The 17,772-nt window shown below is 41.1% G+C and overlaps 1 protein-coding gene across 5 annotated transcripts in view; it reads right to left on the bottom strand.

Moving 5' to 3' along the window:
- Nucleotides 1-5,354: 5,354 nt before the first annotated feature.
- The window catches only part of LOC138778792 (insulin-degrading enzyme), a 56,946-nt gene continuing 44,528 nt past the window's right edge, over nt 5,355-17,772 (bottom strand). For all 5 annotated transcript variants that reach the window (XM_069956527.1, XM_069956528.1, XM_069956525.1 and 2 more), the window contains exons 16-25: nt 16,451-16,561; nt 15,939-16,059; nt 12,705-12,796; nt 12,360-12,471; nt 12,113-12,280; nt 11,200-11,472; nt 9,356-9,417; nt 7,259-7,331; nt 7,113-7,180; nt 5,355-6,215 (exon numbers count right to left, since the gene is read on the bottom strand). In XM_069956527.1, the coding sequence (XP_069812628.1) occupies nt 6,120-6,215; nt 7,113-7,180; nt 7,259-7,331; nt 9,356-9,417; nt 11,200-11,472; nt 12,113-12,280; nt 12,360-12,471; nt 12,705-12,796; nt 15,939-16,059; nt 16,451-16,561 (1,176 nt within the window). In that variant the 3' untranslated portion in view covers nt 5,355-6,119. The remainder of the gene's footprint in view (nt 6,216-7,112; nt 7,181-7,258; nt 7,332-9,355; nt 9,418-11,199; nt 11,473-12,112; nt 12,281-12,359; nt 12,472-12,704; nt 12,797-15,938; nt 16,060-16,450; nt 16,562-17,772) is intronic.

The raw sequence follows: 17,772 nt of genomic DNA, 5'->3' as shown, positions 1-17,772 counted from the left end.
AAGCTGACTTCCTATGTAACCAAGTGCTACGCTCACTAAATTTTATTTCTAAACTTGAAGCAAATACAAAAGTCACTGATATGTCATGAACCAATGTTTAAAAGGGGTTGTCTTGGAAAAATGTATACTTCATAATGCTGCTGGGGACATGTCCGTAATATATACTTACCTGCCCCACTGTCAGTGTTGTCATAATATCCAAGTAACAATGCTGTGGGTACATATCAGTAATGTGTAAATATGTTTTCCCAGACAACCCCTTTAAAATATATAGTTAGTGCTTTCTTGCCCCTCCTCAGTTGTGTAATACATACATGCATAGGTATAAGCCTGTTAGACAATATTAAAAGGGGCAATATATATATATACAGGCACACACTGATGTTCAGTGAGGTGGTCATTAAAAATACTTAAGACATTGAGAATGTAAGTAGTTATTTTCATTTAAAAAAACCCCAAGATTTACCACATTAGGTAATTGCCTTTTTTTTTTTTTTTTTTTTACCATACCCTCTTCAAAATATATACTGTATTTTCCTGCGTATAAGACTACTTTTAAACCTTAAATCTTCTCAAAAGTCAGGGGTCGTTTTATACGCAGGGTGTTGTCTTATAGGGTGGGTGCTGAGGAACTCCGGAACCGGACTGGAGTATCTGCAGTCGCCACATATGCTGGGGGGAGCTCAAAAACCACATCTCCGCTGTATGCAGCAATTGTATGAAAGGCAGAGTGAGCTGCAGGCGTCCGGCGTATGGAAAAAAAGATCGAGTAGAGTGGCACTGTGCAGAAAAAAACCCCACTTCTTTTACTTGTCTGGCCGCCCTTGTATCCTACCGGTATTACTGTACCTCCTCCTCTGCCTCTCAGATCTCGCTGCGGTCTGATGGTTTTTATTAATTTTTATTTGGTGTGCGTTGGCAGAGGGGTAGTTTTATACAGCGAGTATATATATATTTTACTGGAAAAGTTAAGGATCATCTTATACACCGGAAAATACGGTATATAAAAAAAAAAAAAAAAAACTACTTTAAATAAAACTTTTCCACAAAAAATATTTTTGGTTATACCTTCACACAACAAAATTCTAAAAACACAAACTATTCTAGTTTTTAATTCCCCCCCCCCCTAAATAATACAAAAAATGTCAATAAATATGTACCTAAAATGTTAATTTAAAAAATAAAATAAAAATTAATTTTTAATGACATGGTATCCTCCCAAGAATATTAAAGCTTATTTAAAAATGGGGTGTCATGTGATTTTGTATTGCTATATTAATTGACCCCTTTAAGTACTCATTACCAAAAGAGACATTGCTACATGCTGCAGACATCACCAAGGACTGTCCTTAATCCTTGAAAGGGTTGTGCCACCATTAACCTTGACTCCCTATCAACAGGATTGACATATGATGGTGGGAAGGCCCCTGTGGAATAGACCAGGAATTCTTAGTTTGCCTAAGGGGGCACAGCTTGTCTTCCTTTAAAGGGAACCAGTCACCATGAAAATGCTACCTAAGCGATCTAAATAATTTTATATGGCAAAAGATTCTGTAGTTTGGAAATATCAGCGATTTCAATCAATAAATTACATGTTAAAGAGTCCAGTCCATCGGATGACACTGTCCACTGGACTCCTTAACACAAAATGAGCAGAGATTTCAATCCACAAGTTATACTAGGTCTTTTCCTACAAAGATATATGGTATATCAATCTGCTTAAGGCTTTATGCAATTGTTCTGCGTTAAAATACGCAATTGCGTATTTTTGAAGCGTGAAGCTACATGCGTTTTTTCGCACAGGTTAACAACTGATGCTTTGCTAACAACAAGCTTTCACGCTTCAAAAATACGCAATTGCGTATTTAACGCAGAACAATTGAATAAAGCCAACCTGCGTTTTGCCTGCTTATTTTTAGACTGATTCACGCAGCAATACGTCAAGTGGGTTTGTACCCTAAAGGGGAAACTCCAGGTATAGGTTAAAAAAAAAAAAAATCTAACCCAGTTCTGAAACTGCAAAAATCCATTTTTTTTTTTTTTTTATTTTTTTTTCTGTATTATGGCTGTACTTCCTGGTTTATCAGTTGTACACAGGACTACAGGTTCCAGAATGCATTGCTTGCCCTCAGCTGTTCATCACAGTCCTCCACCCTACCCATTCCCCGCTCAAATCTGTTGCAGAACATCTAGGCTGTGTTCACACATTGCAGTTTCATTGTGATACTACCTGTAACACAGATATTGGAATAAAGTAAAGCACGCACATATTATGATCAAGCATCTTTTATCTTTGAGGTTGAGCCCCACAATAAGGACTTTATCCCGTGTAAGATAATATCAGATATACTGTTTATGCTTTGTTTTTTGTCCAGGTGGGGATGGCAGTGCCGGCTCTGATCCTCTGTGCTGTTTACCATCATTTAATTGCGTTACTGCATTATTTTTGTGAAGACGCTGCAGTACTGCAATAAAGCTCCAACATGTGAGAACACAGCCCTAATTTCACGGCAGACTTTTGCACAATCAGTGAAGTTGCAGCACCTGCTTCTGGCTGGTGAGAGATTGTGAATCACTCATGGGATTGGGGGCCAAGTCTCCTGTGACATCACGCCCTGTCTGCATCATCATTATGTGCTCAGCAAACACACACAATGTGAGACAAAGATTCCATGCCTCAAAGGTGGGAGAGCAGAGGGAGCAGGAGACAATGTGAATTGGCACAGAGGCCAGTTTTCACTTCCTGGATTTCAATTAATTACCAGTGTGGCAGAACCATACAGATATGGTAATAGATTATATAGACACATGCATATAACTTATATAATATATACTTATGTAATATGATGTATTTTTAATAGAAAACAGTTCTTCTTACGTGGAGTTCCCCTTAAACTCTTTCAGCTCTAAAACATTATAGATTAGATGGCATTGTCTTGGTAACAGGGTCCCTGTTTATGCTAGCATAACCACATTCTCCATACTGACCTATTATTTTTCAGATGTACATGGAAAATTTGTGGTCTGTGTGTTGTAAGGATGTCTTAAATCTTGCTTTAAGTGGAGGCGTTGCTAGGCTCAGCGCGGCTTATATGGAGTCGACAGATTTCCTTTAAATCGATTGTACAGAGGGACAACTAGTGTAAGGGTAAAGGGGAAAAATTTCCTCTATAAAGTTCTACAGTCATCAGGCATCCAGATGAAGGTAGAAGCATAGCAACCCTAAAAATAAAAGAAATAGGCAAAACAAAAGACAACATTAGATAACATTCTGTTCTATCCCCCATAGCCATTCTTTAAAACAACTCCCTAGTCATTGACTAATCTTATTCTTAAAGGAGTTGTCCAGCCACAGGAAAAAAAAAAAAAAAAAAAGGTAAATGTGTGGCAGTGATGAGCAGGGTCCGGGTCTGTTGGACTGGCAGCTACAGGGGAACTGGGACAGGTGAGTATGACTCATTTGTACATCACCCTATGCCAGTGTATATTTTTTCTGGGGCTGGACAACCCCCTTACTTTGCATAACACTTTACAACTCTTAACAAACGACTGGTACATTCGGAACGGTGAAAAGACAGATTTTTAAACATATAGTAAGGCAGCACCAAGGTCTAGTAAGGCTCGGTTTAGAGTGGATGTAAATGATAGAATTATGTCTTTTCAAGAAACAGTAAATTGTAATCCTTGTGCATCAGCAGCAGTGCTTGGTTCAAGAATTCATACATAGCAACCCTTGCCCTCCAGGTACCTGCTCAGGTGTATCCGATACACCGCTATATACTATATACTGTCCTGCAAGTGTAAACTGAGATGTTACAGATCCATGGTGTTAAAGACATAAAATGAGGATGAGAAATGGATGCAGGGAACCAGGTGAACATAGAGCTCTTTTAGGAAAAAGTTAAAATAGTTTTATCCAACTGAAGAAAAAGTTTGGTTGGGGCAATACAGGGACTTTAATAACTAATGCAATAAGCATGACCGTGCAGCTGCAACGCATGCCCAGAATCCAACTTTGATAGAATTTTGGTGGCAGGTCACATAGTATTATATCATCACAACCCCAATGTAAGGTGCATGCGCCTCCAACCTGCGTACACCTCTTCTCATTTAAAGCAAATAATTTGTGCAACTTTCTACCAAACTAGACTACCAAAATGTTATGTCACATGACACTGTGTAGCCCTAATCTTAAAAGATTACCTGGTATCAGTAAGATTTATGGCATGTAGTGCACCATTTAGCGCTCAAGAGCTGCTAGAAAAATCTTAAAAACTGTGGGATGGGGGGCAAATAAACCAATTTTCTTTATCTTCCCTTTGGGACCAACCAAAATTTGTAGCCCAGTGAAAAAGGGTGCGGATTATCTGGTCTCCAATACAGGTACAGCAGTGGAGGAAGGTTTATGATGCAGCAACCTGCCCCTCTGACAGCTACTAGTACGGGTTAGAGTCATCATCATCAACAACAATAGCCCACAGTAAGTTTTCTGGTTTTAAGATCAATTGTTCCCTTAAGAAACTACAGACCAAACCAACCATTTTAAATAAAACAGCTTTATTTATAAAGTCTATGTGGGTAACAAAATCGGAGGAACCCTGAGACAAGATGCAAAAGAAATTTTATTTTATTTTTTAAAAAAAGGGAAAAATAAATAAATGGATTGATATATAGTTCAGCATCTCACTTCTCGGATTCTAAAATCTGGATTTGTGGTGAAGGATGAGTAAAATCATGGTGTACATTTGTGTATGGCGCTAAAGGGCTACTCCGGGCAAGCACACTTTTACCCCCAAATTATCCCCACACAGACGTTATACAATTCTCTAATATTCATAAATTACAAACGCCTCCCCCATTGCTCACATATCTGCCCACTCTCCCAGTGTCACAAATTATAGTTCTAATTAAAGACCTTCCGTCACTTCCTGCTGCCTTTACCCACCTCCATGTTGTGATGTGACATCTCTACCACTCGTTACATATCTGTGTGTTTCTGCAGGTGGGCTTCAGGCAGCCTCCCCTATGCTGTCCAGTCCAGTTAGCAGAAGTTGCTATGCTCCACAGGAATCGGCATGAAAGATTGGGGTGTATGAGAGATGTTATGAAGAGTGTGGAAGAAAACATGAATAACCAGCGATTTACAGTATATTTTTTTTTATGATAACGCCTAAGCAGCCAAGAAAACTCAGACTGAAGTGTTGTCATGGGGACACACAGGCTGTTTACCTCACTTAACCCTCTTATATAATTATATTCGTACCAGGTTAGTTTTATACATGCATTTTACACACACACACACACATACACACACATACATACACACACACACACACACACACACACACCACCCCCCCACAGGAACCAAGGCAATTTTTATTTTTGCACATCTGCAAAAATAACCTATTTGTCCTTGCTACAACCCCTAGTGCTACTTGTTCCTGGTATCTGTAAAATGAGGTCTTATTTATGGCAAGTTGCTAAGTCCGCCAGCACTTTTAATGCAGTATCTGTATGGGTTAAATGAGGATGGGTCAGATGGTTTTATGGCAGAATCTTAACATCCCCAGCTATAACTATGTACACCGCATTATGTGACCTCAGAAATCACCTTCTGCCTTCACAAGCTAAAGAAACGGGATAAAAACAACCGTGTACGGACCGTGCAGAAGTCAATACCTAATAGAGTCTAATAGAGTTAATGTAGACCTGGTGATATAATCCAGTTTAAAATGGCAGCATGTAAATGCTGTTTCTCCGTAGGCAGAAAGCCATCATCATGACCACTAAGCCAACACTGGGACCTCTTCATAACATCTTTCTATCCACAGCAAATCAATGGTTTTTATATATACCTATATACACACACGCACACATTAATAAAAATAATCATTACGCTTGTTTTTGTAGAGGACGCAGCACTGCGATCCAGATTGTTTCCGACACGTCACAATTTAAAAATAACCTATTCAATTTTAACTAGATCATCTGCTTATCCTATTAAGGGTCTATTAGCAAAATCCTACTATTATCATCACAAGGTTTACACGTTTTTTTTAAGCCCAACGGGAGATCTCCATGCTTTGATGCTTTTCCGTGTCTTCCTGCTTCTGCTTTCATCATAGTTTTGCGGCCATGAAGTTGACGTGTGGCTTCACCAGAGGGAAGAGAGGTAGGCTCCTCTTAAACTCTGTAATGTTCCTGATGACATCGGGCTGTGGAAGAAAGAGGATCCAGGTCATCTGTAAGTTCATTCCATAATAAGTTAAGATAGATAATATCCAGCGGCACTCACCATAAAACTTCACCTTTATTCAATATGCAAAAGACATACAAAACAGGAACATGGACATGCCTCTCCTCACAGCTGAGGCCTTGGCCAACACTGGCTGAGGCTGAGAGAAGTGTCTCCATCTTCCTGTTTTGTATGTCTTTTGGATACTGAATAGAGATGAGCGAACCGGGTTCGAGTCCATCCAAACCCGAACGTTCGGCCTTTTTATTAGCGGTGGCTGCTGAACTTGGATAAAGCCCTAAGGCTATGTGGAAATCATGGATATAGTCATTGGCTGTATCCAGGTTTTCCAGACAACCTTAGAGCTTTATCCAAGTTCAGCAGCCCCAGCTAATCAAATACCGATCGTTCGGATTCGGATGGACTTGAACCCGAACCCGGTTCGCTCATCTCTAATACTGAATAAAGATCAAGTTTTATGGTGAGTGCCGCTGGATATTATCTATCTTTACTTATTCACACATGGACTGTCCTATAACCAAGCTGAGCACCACTGAACTCATCATATGTGGATATAGGACCTGATATCTATGCCTGCTGGGAGTTGTAGTGCCGGTGTAATCTATCTATTTTAACCAATATTTAAATACTGCTTTCTGTTCACGTTTCTGTGCATTGTTATACAGTTGTACAATGGATCTTAATGGGCCATCTATTCTTTGAAGCAGCCTGGTCTATCAGAATTCCTATGAATTATATGACCTCATTAATTAAAAAATGAAGTTTTCTGTGGTGGTCCATGCTGAACAACCCACCTTGGATAGGGTCCTATAAAGCTGAAACAGTCAGTATAGTAAGTTACAATGCAGGTTTGTACCTGTGGAAGAGCGGGTGCTGGAGCAAGATTGACATCATTCTGACTTGGGAACTCCCCTACAACAGGACCTGGGCACAAACAATGGAACAGGTTAACTACTGACGGTAACACCTTTTCTACCATGAGGGTACCCGACAAATACTCACATGAATCCATTTCTCGAGCGAGCACGTGCACAGATACTTTATGTCTTCTTGGAGCTTCCACAGATAATAAATCCTGAAAAATACAAGAAACCAAACCTATTACTGCTGTACGGTCACATCGACAGAACTGAAACCTTATTTAACCTGAGAACTTTTCATGTAAAACCATTTGGAGAGTTTTTTTTTCATTCACTTTTGTGACCTTGCTCTGTCTTTCTGGATGTTGTAGACAAGGACGTGTAGTTTGCTGGTAGCTAAGATTAGTCACAAAATTAATTCCCTAGCGTGCGTTCAATGCAAATCGCGTTGCCAGGAAACAACTCGTACAGCAAACCGGCATTATACAAGACAAAGATTGGGAGGCAAATATAGAACTTCTATTACTACTTTCCATTATTCCTCAAATTATGATGTATGTCACCGAGAGGTCTAGAGACCTCCATTAATAACATGCCAGCGCCATTAAAAGAGTGATCACGATACAGTCTGCAGGTCACACAGTCAAGTAAACATCTTCATGGAGGGAGGGGGGGGGGGGGGAAGTGAAACATCCACTACATTAAAAGGATTTTACACATATTGCTTCAAAAGCATATACACATTTTTACACATTTTTTTTCTCCCACTACAGACCGACTACCCAAGATTTGTTTGTAGTCTGTAACCATGGAAACACAGCACATTGAAATTGTCTTAAAGTTTCCAACCTTTGTTTGACTGAGAATAGCCAACATCTTATTAATTTAGGCCAACCCTTTACATGCATTAAAGGGTACCCATCATATCATAACGACATGTCAGAGGTTTGTATTGTATCGGTCGGGGTCCAGGTGTTAAGACTCCTGCCGATCATCAGAATGAAGGGGGTGCAGTGCGCTCTCTGCCTCTTCATCTCTGTCTCACTGCTAAAGTAGCAGTTGACACAAATATAATGGAGCCCTATGGAACTTCTCATAATCATTGTACAAGAAGTTCCATAGGGCTCCATTATAATTCCGTCAACGGCTATTTTAGCAGTGAGACACAGATTAAGAAGCAGAGTGTGCACTGCTGAGCATGCCTGCCCCTTCATTCTACCGATACAAAATTCTGACATGTCACTATGACATGTTAGAAGTTTGTTTAAATGATAGGTACCCTCTAAAGGGGCACTCCTGCACTTTAAAACTTGTGTTTTACATAAAGGGCAGTACTATATAAGCAGCATGCTATTCTTACCTCACCATGCTCCTTCTGTGGTGTCTTCACTGACAAGTGCCACTTCCCAGATGAACTTATTTTGGCACGGACATCCCACTCAACCAATCAATGGCTGTGCCACTATCCCATCTCAGTCAGTGATTGGTTGAGTGGGACGTCAGTGTTTCAAAAATGGCAGCAGTTATTAGGGACCCGGAGACACCCAGGGGTGGATGGTGAGGTAATAAAAGGTTTACTATAAAAGGCTGTATTATATAAAGGGTTTTAAAGAGCCGGAGTACCACCTTTAAGCATTTCACCTTTACGCCAAACAACTACCTACCTTGTTATGCTATGATTTCTGTATGCCTAGATACACTGGCTAGGAAAGCTGGGCAACCCTTGAAAACTCCAGTGATTGTTAGAGTGAACCTATATTGGATTTCCCAGAAATAACTTAACATAATATAAATAAGGTAGGAGAATCAGAGGAAACATTACTTTTTATTATGTCTTGTATAGTGTCTTGCAGGGTGCTGCTAAATATGTGTGTGTATCTGTGCATTTATGTCATTTTTGGAGGCGCTGTCCATTTATGTTTTGCATTGCATAGTCTGGGCAGTCTGCTAAGTGGGGAGAACAAACCAACCACCCTCCCCCTTGCTTTCCATACTGGAAACATATATCCTATGAAAAGAATCAGTACTGTGAGGGCTGCATTATGACACTGGAGTATTCCAGACATATACGTAGGACATGTACATTATAATTTTCATTACCCAAATTTCATGCTGAGAGGAGCAGCTCTGGCTTGAAGCGCACAGCTTGCTCCTGACTGCAGTATTTAATAAGTAATGAGACTAGAGAATTTTTCTCCGTCAGATCAATACATTAGGCGTAAGATCAATGTTGGCCTACCTTGTAAAATTTGATGATGTCATCCTTGACCAGAGTTTTCAGATACGCCACTTCAACATTATCTGCAGAAACAAAACAAGCAGCATTTCACTGGAGATGGCTTGTGTCCACGCTGCAGTATATATACAAAGAACATAGACTGATGGACACAAATCACTTCCTAATAATCCCACTTATTACAAGATATAGAGACACATGGGATCCCATAAGTCTGCAACCTCTAGCTCATATATCTTGTTACCACATGCAGACATCAGCTCCTTCACACAAATGAGGGCAATGGATTCTCAGCGACTTTAATGGGTTTTCCTAGATTCAATTTATTGTATATGTAAATGACCTGCTTGATGTAAGAAAAGAATACTTATATAGTTATTAAATATAATGTCAGAGCCAACAGGCATGGCCCTCCATGGTCACATAAAAGGGACTGTGCTAATGTCAGATACTGGAATTTGTTCTTTTCTCTAAGTGGTTTTTATTTTCTGATTTATTTTAAAGTATATTATATGAGGGCAGCCATCACGCTTAAGCTGTTTTTAATAGCATTTAATGACATGATTTACAGCAAGCCTCATGAACATCTTTAAAAACCCTATTCTTTATATGGGACACATTTGTTAGCATGCTCTGAGACCTGTGCAAAGGACAATCTACAGGGAGAGGGAGGCTGAACTGCTATTGATTTTGCCATCTACTGGTGTCACCTTTTCCTGCAATGCTGTATAGATCACTTTGGAGCAGCCCCCTAATAAGGGAAATCCTCACCTTAGCTTTGTCTCCAATCAGGAGTTGCTGTTGCTATATACCAATAGGCAGGAATGATTATGAATGATATACTAGACAGCAGGTACACAGAAGTGTTATAGGTCTCTTGTTGGTTACAATGGGCAAAAAGGACATGTTAACTAGTGATGAACGAATACTATTCGATCGAATAGTACACTATTCGAGCGACTCGAATGCGTTTCGAATATTCGAATGCCAACGCAGTAAAAATTCGATTTGCCCTACCTCGGCACTTTTTTTCAGCAGTGACATGCACTAGGAATAGGCAGGACTTAAAAAAAAAAAAAACCCCTCTAAATGTGATTGGCTGGCTAAACTACGGCACCTCCTGAATTTAAGAATAGGGGATTTCAGAATTGTGTCACTTGCTGGTTGGAGCTAGAGAGGGACAGACTGTATACCAGGGAGAGGAAGCTTTTAGGTGAAGTTAGGTAGGAAGGAACCCCCAAAAGCCCTTGTTAGGGCTAAAAGTATAAAAAACAGAGATTTAGAAGCTGTTGTGAGACAGGCAGTGTGTTCAGAAATCTACTGATAGTGTATACGGCTGTATACTGTGAGTGAGGGATAATACCTGTTATCTTGCTACTACTGATTTGTAGTTATCGTTAATTTTCGTTTCTACGTATTTTACACTGCACCTGACCTGATACGTATGCAAGTGCATACTGCTAGACTGAAACATATACTTCTACTTTACGTACATAATTTGTTCGGGAATCTTTGGCGTACACTTGGGAAATTTGGGATGTTTGCTCATCACTAGTGTTAGATGCAGCCAGGCATGCTTCCCCTGCGGTCCCATATGCATCCAGAGATGTTGGCATCATTTCCTGAGGTGTCATTGTGCACTTGGTGACCTCCTAGTGGTCGAATATTGATTTCCAGGTCCCAAGTATTATTCTCCTATAGACTATAAAGGTATTCGATATTCGTTTGAATATACGAATATCAGGAGCTATTCAAATCGAATATTTCACTATTCACTAATCTCGAATGTTAACCTATGACCTGCAGAAGAGATAATAAATCCCATTTTCCCTGTGTGCCAGTGTTACCTCTATCAAAGTGATACTGTTGTGAGATGATTTCCCCCCAGTATTTTGCACATTCAGCGGACAGCTTCTTTGGCTTGTCCAGTCGCCGGAGAGCTAGAGCTTGGATGTGTTTCTGGAAAGCCTCATCTGTCATCTCCTCCAGTGACTTCTCCATGGTTTTCAAAAATGCCTCCACCCGGCTCTCTAAGTAATGTGGCTGCTTCTCCGACTGAATGATAAATCGCAGGCCTTGGATTCCATTTGCCCTGCGGGGGCCACTGAACACAATATAACCTTCAAAATACAATGGAGAAAAGAAGAAAAAAAAAAAAAAAAAAACGATGACAACAAAGCTGGAGAGCAAGACAGAAAATCTGTCAGAAATTAGAGATTTAATGGCATCTCACAGATTAGGTGAGGGAATACAGGTCTCCATGACTGTCATCCTATCCCGCCATATGTGCTGCTCAAGGTCATTTGAAAGACAACATCAAGTCACAGTCATGTTCCTCAAGTTGAGAAGTTGTGATGTTATTGGTGCATTTATTTTATTGCAGTCAAGCAGACAGATGCATTGGGACCCATCAAAGACTGGCCCAGGAAAAGTTATATGTTTGACTTTTTTCCAGGTATGCGCCATGCTCGCTAACTAGGTGGCGGGCCACTACCTGTACCAAATTTTCTACTACTCACGCCTGCCGTATATCAGCATCTGTATAGGCAAATGGAAGCACCCCTTTAAGCAGTAGGTAATTTTCTGATGATAAATCCCCTTTAAAAGGGACACTATCCTTTTTTTTTTTTTAACATATCAATAGGGGTTGTGAATGATGACCGGTATGCTTCAAGCATTTAGTGTTATAAAGAAAAAGTGTAAAATACCCATTGCTTATTGGCAGTCACAGGTCAGTAGACAGGGTCATGAAGCACTCACCTAGCTGTTCCTTGGTGCGCAGTGTATTGAAGCAGGGCTCGGCAATGATCTGACAGAACAGCTCCAGAAGCATATTTTCGGATGTACTCTGCATGTCTGTCTGATAATAAATCTCAATGCCGCAGTTATTATGGACTTCGTTCCGCTGCTGATAGACAAACCAGCCTTCTATAAGAGGGAAGAATACAGGGAATTAGATACCAATAGGTTTCTGCGACCATCACTTGCTGGACATACTGTCACTTACTGTCGGGTAGTTGTACTTCTCTGTATCTGATCAGCTGACTAGGGAGCAGGGGCTTTGTGTGAGCATGCTCTATAAGAGTGTCCTCCACCATTTGCATGATGCCTACTGCCGTCTAGAGAAGAAAAAAAAAATTAATTACTAAATTCACTTTCATGAATAAGACTGCATATTCAAGTACTTATTCACAATGTTATGATGCGAAATGGAAATGAATTATGCACAACTACAATATTCCTTCTAACACATCTGTGCACTACCAAAACCATATGCAGCTGTGGGGTATACAGCATCCATCTGTTACTAGTGCATGACACCCTTTATTTGTATACAGTATAAAGAACCAACCTGCTTTGTTATATTTCCATGGAGAAGAGCTTCAACGTGTAAGCGGGACAGCAGCTGAGGAATGAAGGCCTTGAGACGGGCCAGGGTAACATCTAGGAAAAACAAGAACACAGTCCTTATAGAGGATTCTCGGATTATCCGGTGCCAACCATCTAAGCTTTATGGGAGCAAAGTGAATTATAAGGTAAACCCTTTACATAGCCAACATAAGCGCAGCAGTAACGGCCACCGGCAATAATACACAAGGCAATGTGTGTCTGTATAATCACATTTTATAGATTACAGTAGGGAGGATTAGGAAGGATTAAAGCCAGCTACTACCCTGCGACAATGTCTACAACCAATAAATACGTGACGTGATCAGAGAGTGCTAAAGAGCTAATGGCCATCCAATATAACACCTATTGCATCCAAATACACCCCAAGACTGGTGACGTGTTAGGTTTGTCTATAACACCGTATTAATCATTTTAGGTAATAGATGGAAAAAAAGCTTGTTCTGTCCTCTCCGGGGCATTGACCTGGTATTGCCGTGCTTCCGGGTTCAGTGCACATAAAAAATAAATTAAAAAAATCATCTTTGCAAGGTCAGAATATATACAGCAATGCGTAGTCGGTTACCCTGTAGACATAAGTATAGGGCAAAACTATTTACAGTCATAAACCCATCTGCCATATTCTTTATATTTTTATACCTTATTCAATGAATGTATGTTTGGGTAAAGCATATGACCAAGATCAGACTACACATTGTGTGTTTGTAGTCTGTTACCATAGAGACACATAAGCGAGCACACGAGCTGTAAATATAATGGTAGTCATTTGCAACTTTTTTCCCCTTTTCAACACTATTTCCATGCTGTAAAAAAAAAAAAAAGGCCACTCAGAGTGAACAGTTGTTGTTTAACACCACCTATGTTCGGAACTAACATGATCATTAATTCCGGCCGTAGCTAGCGTTAAACTGCCATTGTTTATACAGTATGTGAACATAGTCTAAAGGTGCATTGGGGTAATACAAGTTTTAATGGCAATAGGGCTAGCAATCAGCCAGCGAATGATCATGTGTATCTTTGTATGCTCGCCACCTCTATGATCCAGTGATGGTAAAAGATTGGCTCTAATTTACAGGCCTATATTTGAGGTATAACCTCTGTTGGCATTTGCCAACATGATATGCTGCTGGTTCTGCAATTCAGTACCATACACTTTGGATAGGTCACCAATGTAAAGCTGGCCATAACCATAAGACAAGTTACCCTTCCTCACTAAATGTATATGCACACTGCATGTGTATAGGGAGGGGAGAGACCAGGCGTGTAAGGCTGCATTCACACGTTCTGTGTTTCGCACGGAACACGGACGAGGAATGCCTGTAACGGACTCTCCCCGCCCTGGCAGCATCTGTGATAAGATTCTGGGAGCGGGGGAACTGTATGCATATGCACCGCGCTGTAATGACAGAGCCGCACGGCTGATTCATCACAGCGCGACGCATATCTGTACAGTTCCCCCGCTCCCAGCATCTTATCACAGATGCTGCCCGGGCAGGGGAAGAATTCCATTACAGGCATTCTACGTCTGTGTTCCGTGCCTAACACGGAACGTGTGAATGTAGCCTAAAGCTAGGTTCACACACAGAGTTTCACTGCAGTAACCAATGAAATGATGCAGAACTGCAAATAAATGATGCACTAACACAATGAAACTAATGTGTGAACACAACCTTAGTCGGTCAGCTTTACAGCCCTGGAAAAGTTTTATTCATTAGGTCATCTATGAGAAACACATGTTAAGGCCATGTTCCCACTATGTACGCTCCGTAGTAATCACGGCCGTTGTAACAACAGCCAGGATTACTATGGAACTTACATAGTGCTGCCTCCTAAGGAATCCCGGACGAAGCGTATAAATGTCAGTTCATACCTGTGAGTTCCCACAATGGAGCGTGTGGCTCTGGGCGCACGCTCCATTGTGAGCAGCGGGGAATTCGGATTCGGGCGCGCACAGATGCGTCCGTGTCCGCTTTCATCGGCAGCAATTCCCGGCAGTACCGGCCGGGATGATCTTTTCCGACACCGACACACTTACAAAGTGTGAACATGGCCTCAAACTGAGAACACCCAAAATAAAATCTGTTTTTTGAAGAGTAGTTTGTAACCTTAACCCCTACTGGTATGGAAAACTGCCTTTGCTTCTCTGACAACCCTTTTAGATGCCGTAAACAAAAAACAAGGACTGTTTGTATTAAAAGAGAAGAGTGAAGCCCACGCCTCTAACCCACTTTCTGCATTTACACTCTGCAATCTTCCGGCACATGTGTTTACGCTCCAGAGCAAATAGCTTGGCTCATTCAGGTGGTGTAGGCAGATAAAGCTGCGCTCTCTGAAGCGCGGAGAACATGATTTATAGGGCTGCTGGGAAGGCAAATGAAGTATTATAAAACTGGAAAACGGAACAGCGGCAAATATCACCCGCGGCACAAACAAACGGACTCCAAGCAGTGAGATAGTGATGCAATATTCTAGAAAAAGAATAAATGAACGTGATCCTGTCTGTGCAGAAATGAAGAAAAAGAACACACTGTACAAAGCCAGAAACGGAAGAGCTGGGATGAGGTTATTAAAAAATACACTGGACCTATCCACTACAATTGCTGAAGGAGACCCAAACTCTTGTCATGTGATTATGGCCAGAGAGTGCAGAACTGCTCACACAATGTCTAGAATACAGTCCTGCAACTAAACTAAACATGGGAAAGTGAAGGAGCAGAGGATGAGGAAAAATCCAGTGGTAGCTTTTATGCTTTGTGTTGTAGGGATTTTTCCACCATTGTGATTTATTTCTATATGTCCAGAGACATTTTGGGTTGCTAAAATGGCAAGTTTTTGTCGATTTTGGTTCCAGCTTCCTACTCTTGACTATATCCATGTTTTCCACATAGCCTTAGGGCTTTATTCAAGGTCAGCAGCCACCGCTAATCAAATGCCTAAAGTTCGGGTTCGGATGGACTCAAACCCGAACCCGGTTCGCTCATCTCTAAATAAGTGTATGATCACAGAGGGTCAGACTGCCGAACGGCAACAGCATACAAATAGCCTTTCCAGAAGCCGCATTCTGCACTGAGATTGAACCAGCCCATGAGATGTCTGTGCCTTGAAGATGTCTGGCTTTGTTGTTGCTTTTACTTAGGTTTCTAGAACACTTACTGTAATACCAGCAAAAAAGTCTCACCTTCTAGAGCTTCGCGGAGCTCATCTTTGGTCCAGGCCACTTCAGTCATTAGCAGCCTTAGGTAATACATTGCATGCTGGTGAGGCTGTTCTGCACGGAAGTTGTTCAGGGAACGCATGTACTGCAAAAAAAAAAAAAAAAAAAATCTTACAATGTAATAACTATATGTCGCCATACTCCACTGGAGTGTAGACATTGAAAAGTAAAGGCAACGGCAAAAGGCATGCCAATTTTATTCCCATAGGGATTACTGTGTAATGTATACTGATATCTGCCCTATCCACCATTCTGATGGATGCAGAGGGGGAAATCTTCCAAGACCATGACTGCTTTTATACAACTAATATAATTCCAGAATCTGAAGTGTCGCCAAGCTGTAGTATCACTACGCAAGGATAGTAAAAATGCAATGCCTTCCGAGGGATGCTGGATGAGAAGAGAAGCAGAAAACGGAACCAACATCAGCTACATTAAGGAGGTAACAGCTATACAATCCCCAGACAATGACTTACCGCTTCCTTAATGATCTCAAAGCGTTTCTCGTCTATCTCAAACGTGGCCATTTTCTCTATGATCTTCTTGAGTAAGATATGCTGCTTGTCATTGTAACCTTTCACAGACAGCTGGAAAACAGGGGACAGATCAATACATCCCCAAAGCACAAGAGACAAGCATCTGCAGTTATAATGGGAGTCTGAATCCCACTCACTAGTGTAGAATTAAAAGAATTGCCCAGGCATAAGGCGGCCATACCAGCTATTCCTCCCAGTCCCCCCCCCCCATTCTCCTACACTATCAATGAGGCATTAGGACACCAACCTAAACATTAGCTGGTTAAATCAGACTTGATGAAATCAATGGGATTGGCTCACATCAATCTAATTATATGGCGACCTATTCTCTTCAGGCCAACCAGACATCTGGTGTGGACACAACTATGTTAGGCAGTACAGTAAGAGGCCACTAAATGACTCACAGCATTGTGCTGGTTTTATTAAAGGGGTTCTCCAGCGCTACAAAACATGGCCACTTTCTTCCAAAGACAGCACCACTCTTGTCTCCAGTTCAGGTGCGGTTTGCAAATAAGCTCCATTTACTTCAATGGACCTGAGTTATAAAACCCCACCCAAACTGGAGACAAGAGTGGTGCTGACTCTGGAAGAAAGTGGACATGTATTTGTAGCGCTGGATAACCCCTTAAAAATTAATGTGACTCAATGCACAATACTCCCTGATTGTCAGACTCTTACCTCAACAACAGTACTGCCCGGCATGCTGTTGTCTCTCTCCTTGCCTGATGTCAGATCATGCTGGAGGGTATGCCTGGACAACGCCTTTAATATGGAGCATTACACTCAGGACGTCATTTTCATAGGCAGACTACCCCTATAATTATTACTTGTTCAGCTAAAAAGGTAATCAGTTCAGAGTGGCCATTTTTTAAACAGCCCATTAGTGCTATCTGATACAACAGAGGAGTACCCCACTTATAGAGTCCACAAATTAGTCTGAGCAATAAAATGAATGAACCTACGCTTCTTGCTCCGGAAGCCTCAGCGCATCCACATTACAATGATATCAGAGGACTCCTATGCTACAGGACAACTAAATACTTCCAGATAGACATCCTCAAAAACTTATTAACTTTATTTCCTAGTGAATTCATACTTAACATTCTCAGATACGGTGGTCTGCCTGGAAAAAAAAAATGGTGTCCTGTGTGTAGGTACCAAGTAAACTGTACTGCACCCAACAGGCATTGAGCGTGTGTGAGGAAGCAAAGGCAGCGGTTAGGGTCACATGCACCATCAAGCAGAGAGGAGTCATCCCTGTG

This window comes from Dendropsophus ebraccatus, unplaced genomic scaffold, assembly GCF_027789765.1.
Source record: "Dendropsophus ebraccatus isolate aDenEbr1 unplaced genomic scaffold, aDenEbr1.pat pat_scaffold_683_ctg1, whole genome shotgun sequence".
Classification (NCBI taxonomy): Eukaryota; Metazoa; Chordata; class Amphibia; order Anura; family Hylidae; genus Dendropsophus; species Dendropsophus ebraccatus.
This window is presented reverse-complemented; position numbering and strand designations above follow the sequence as displayed.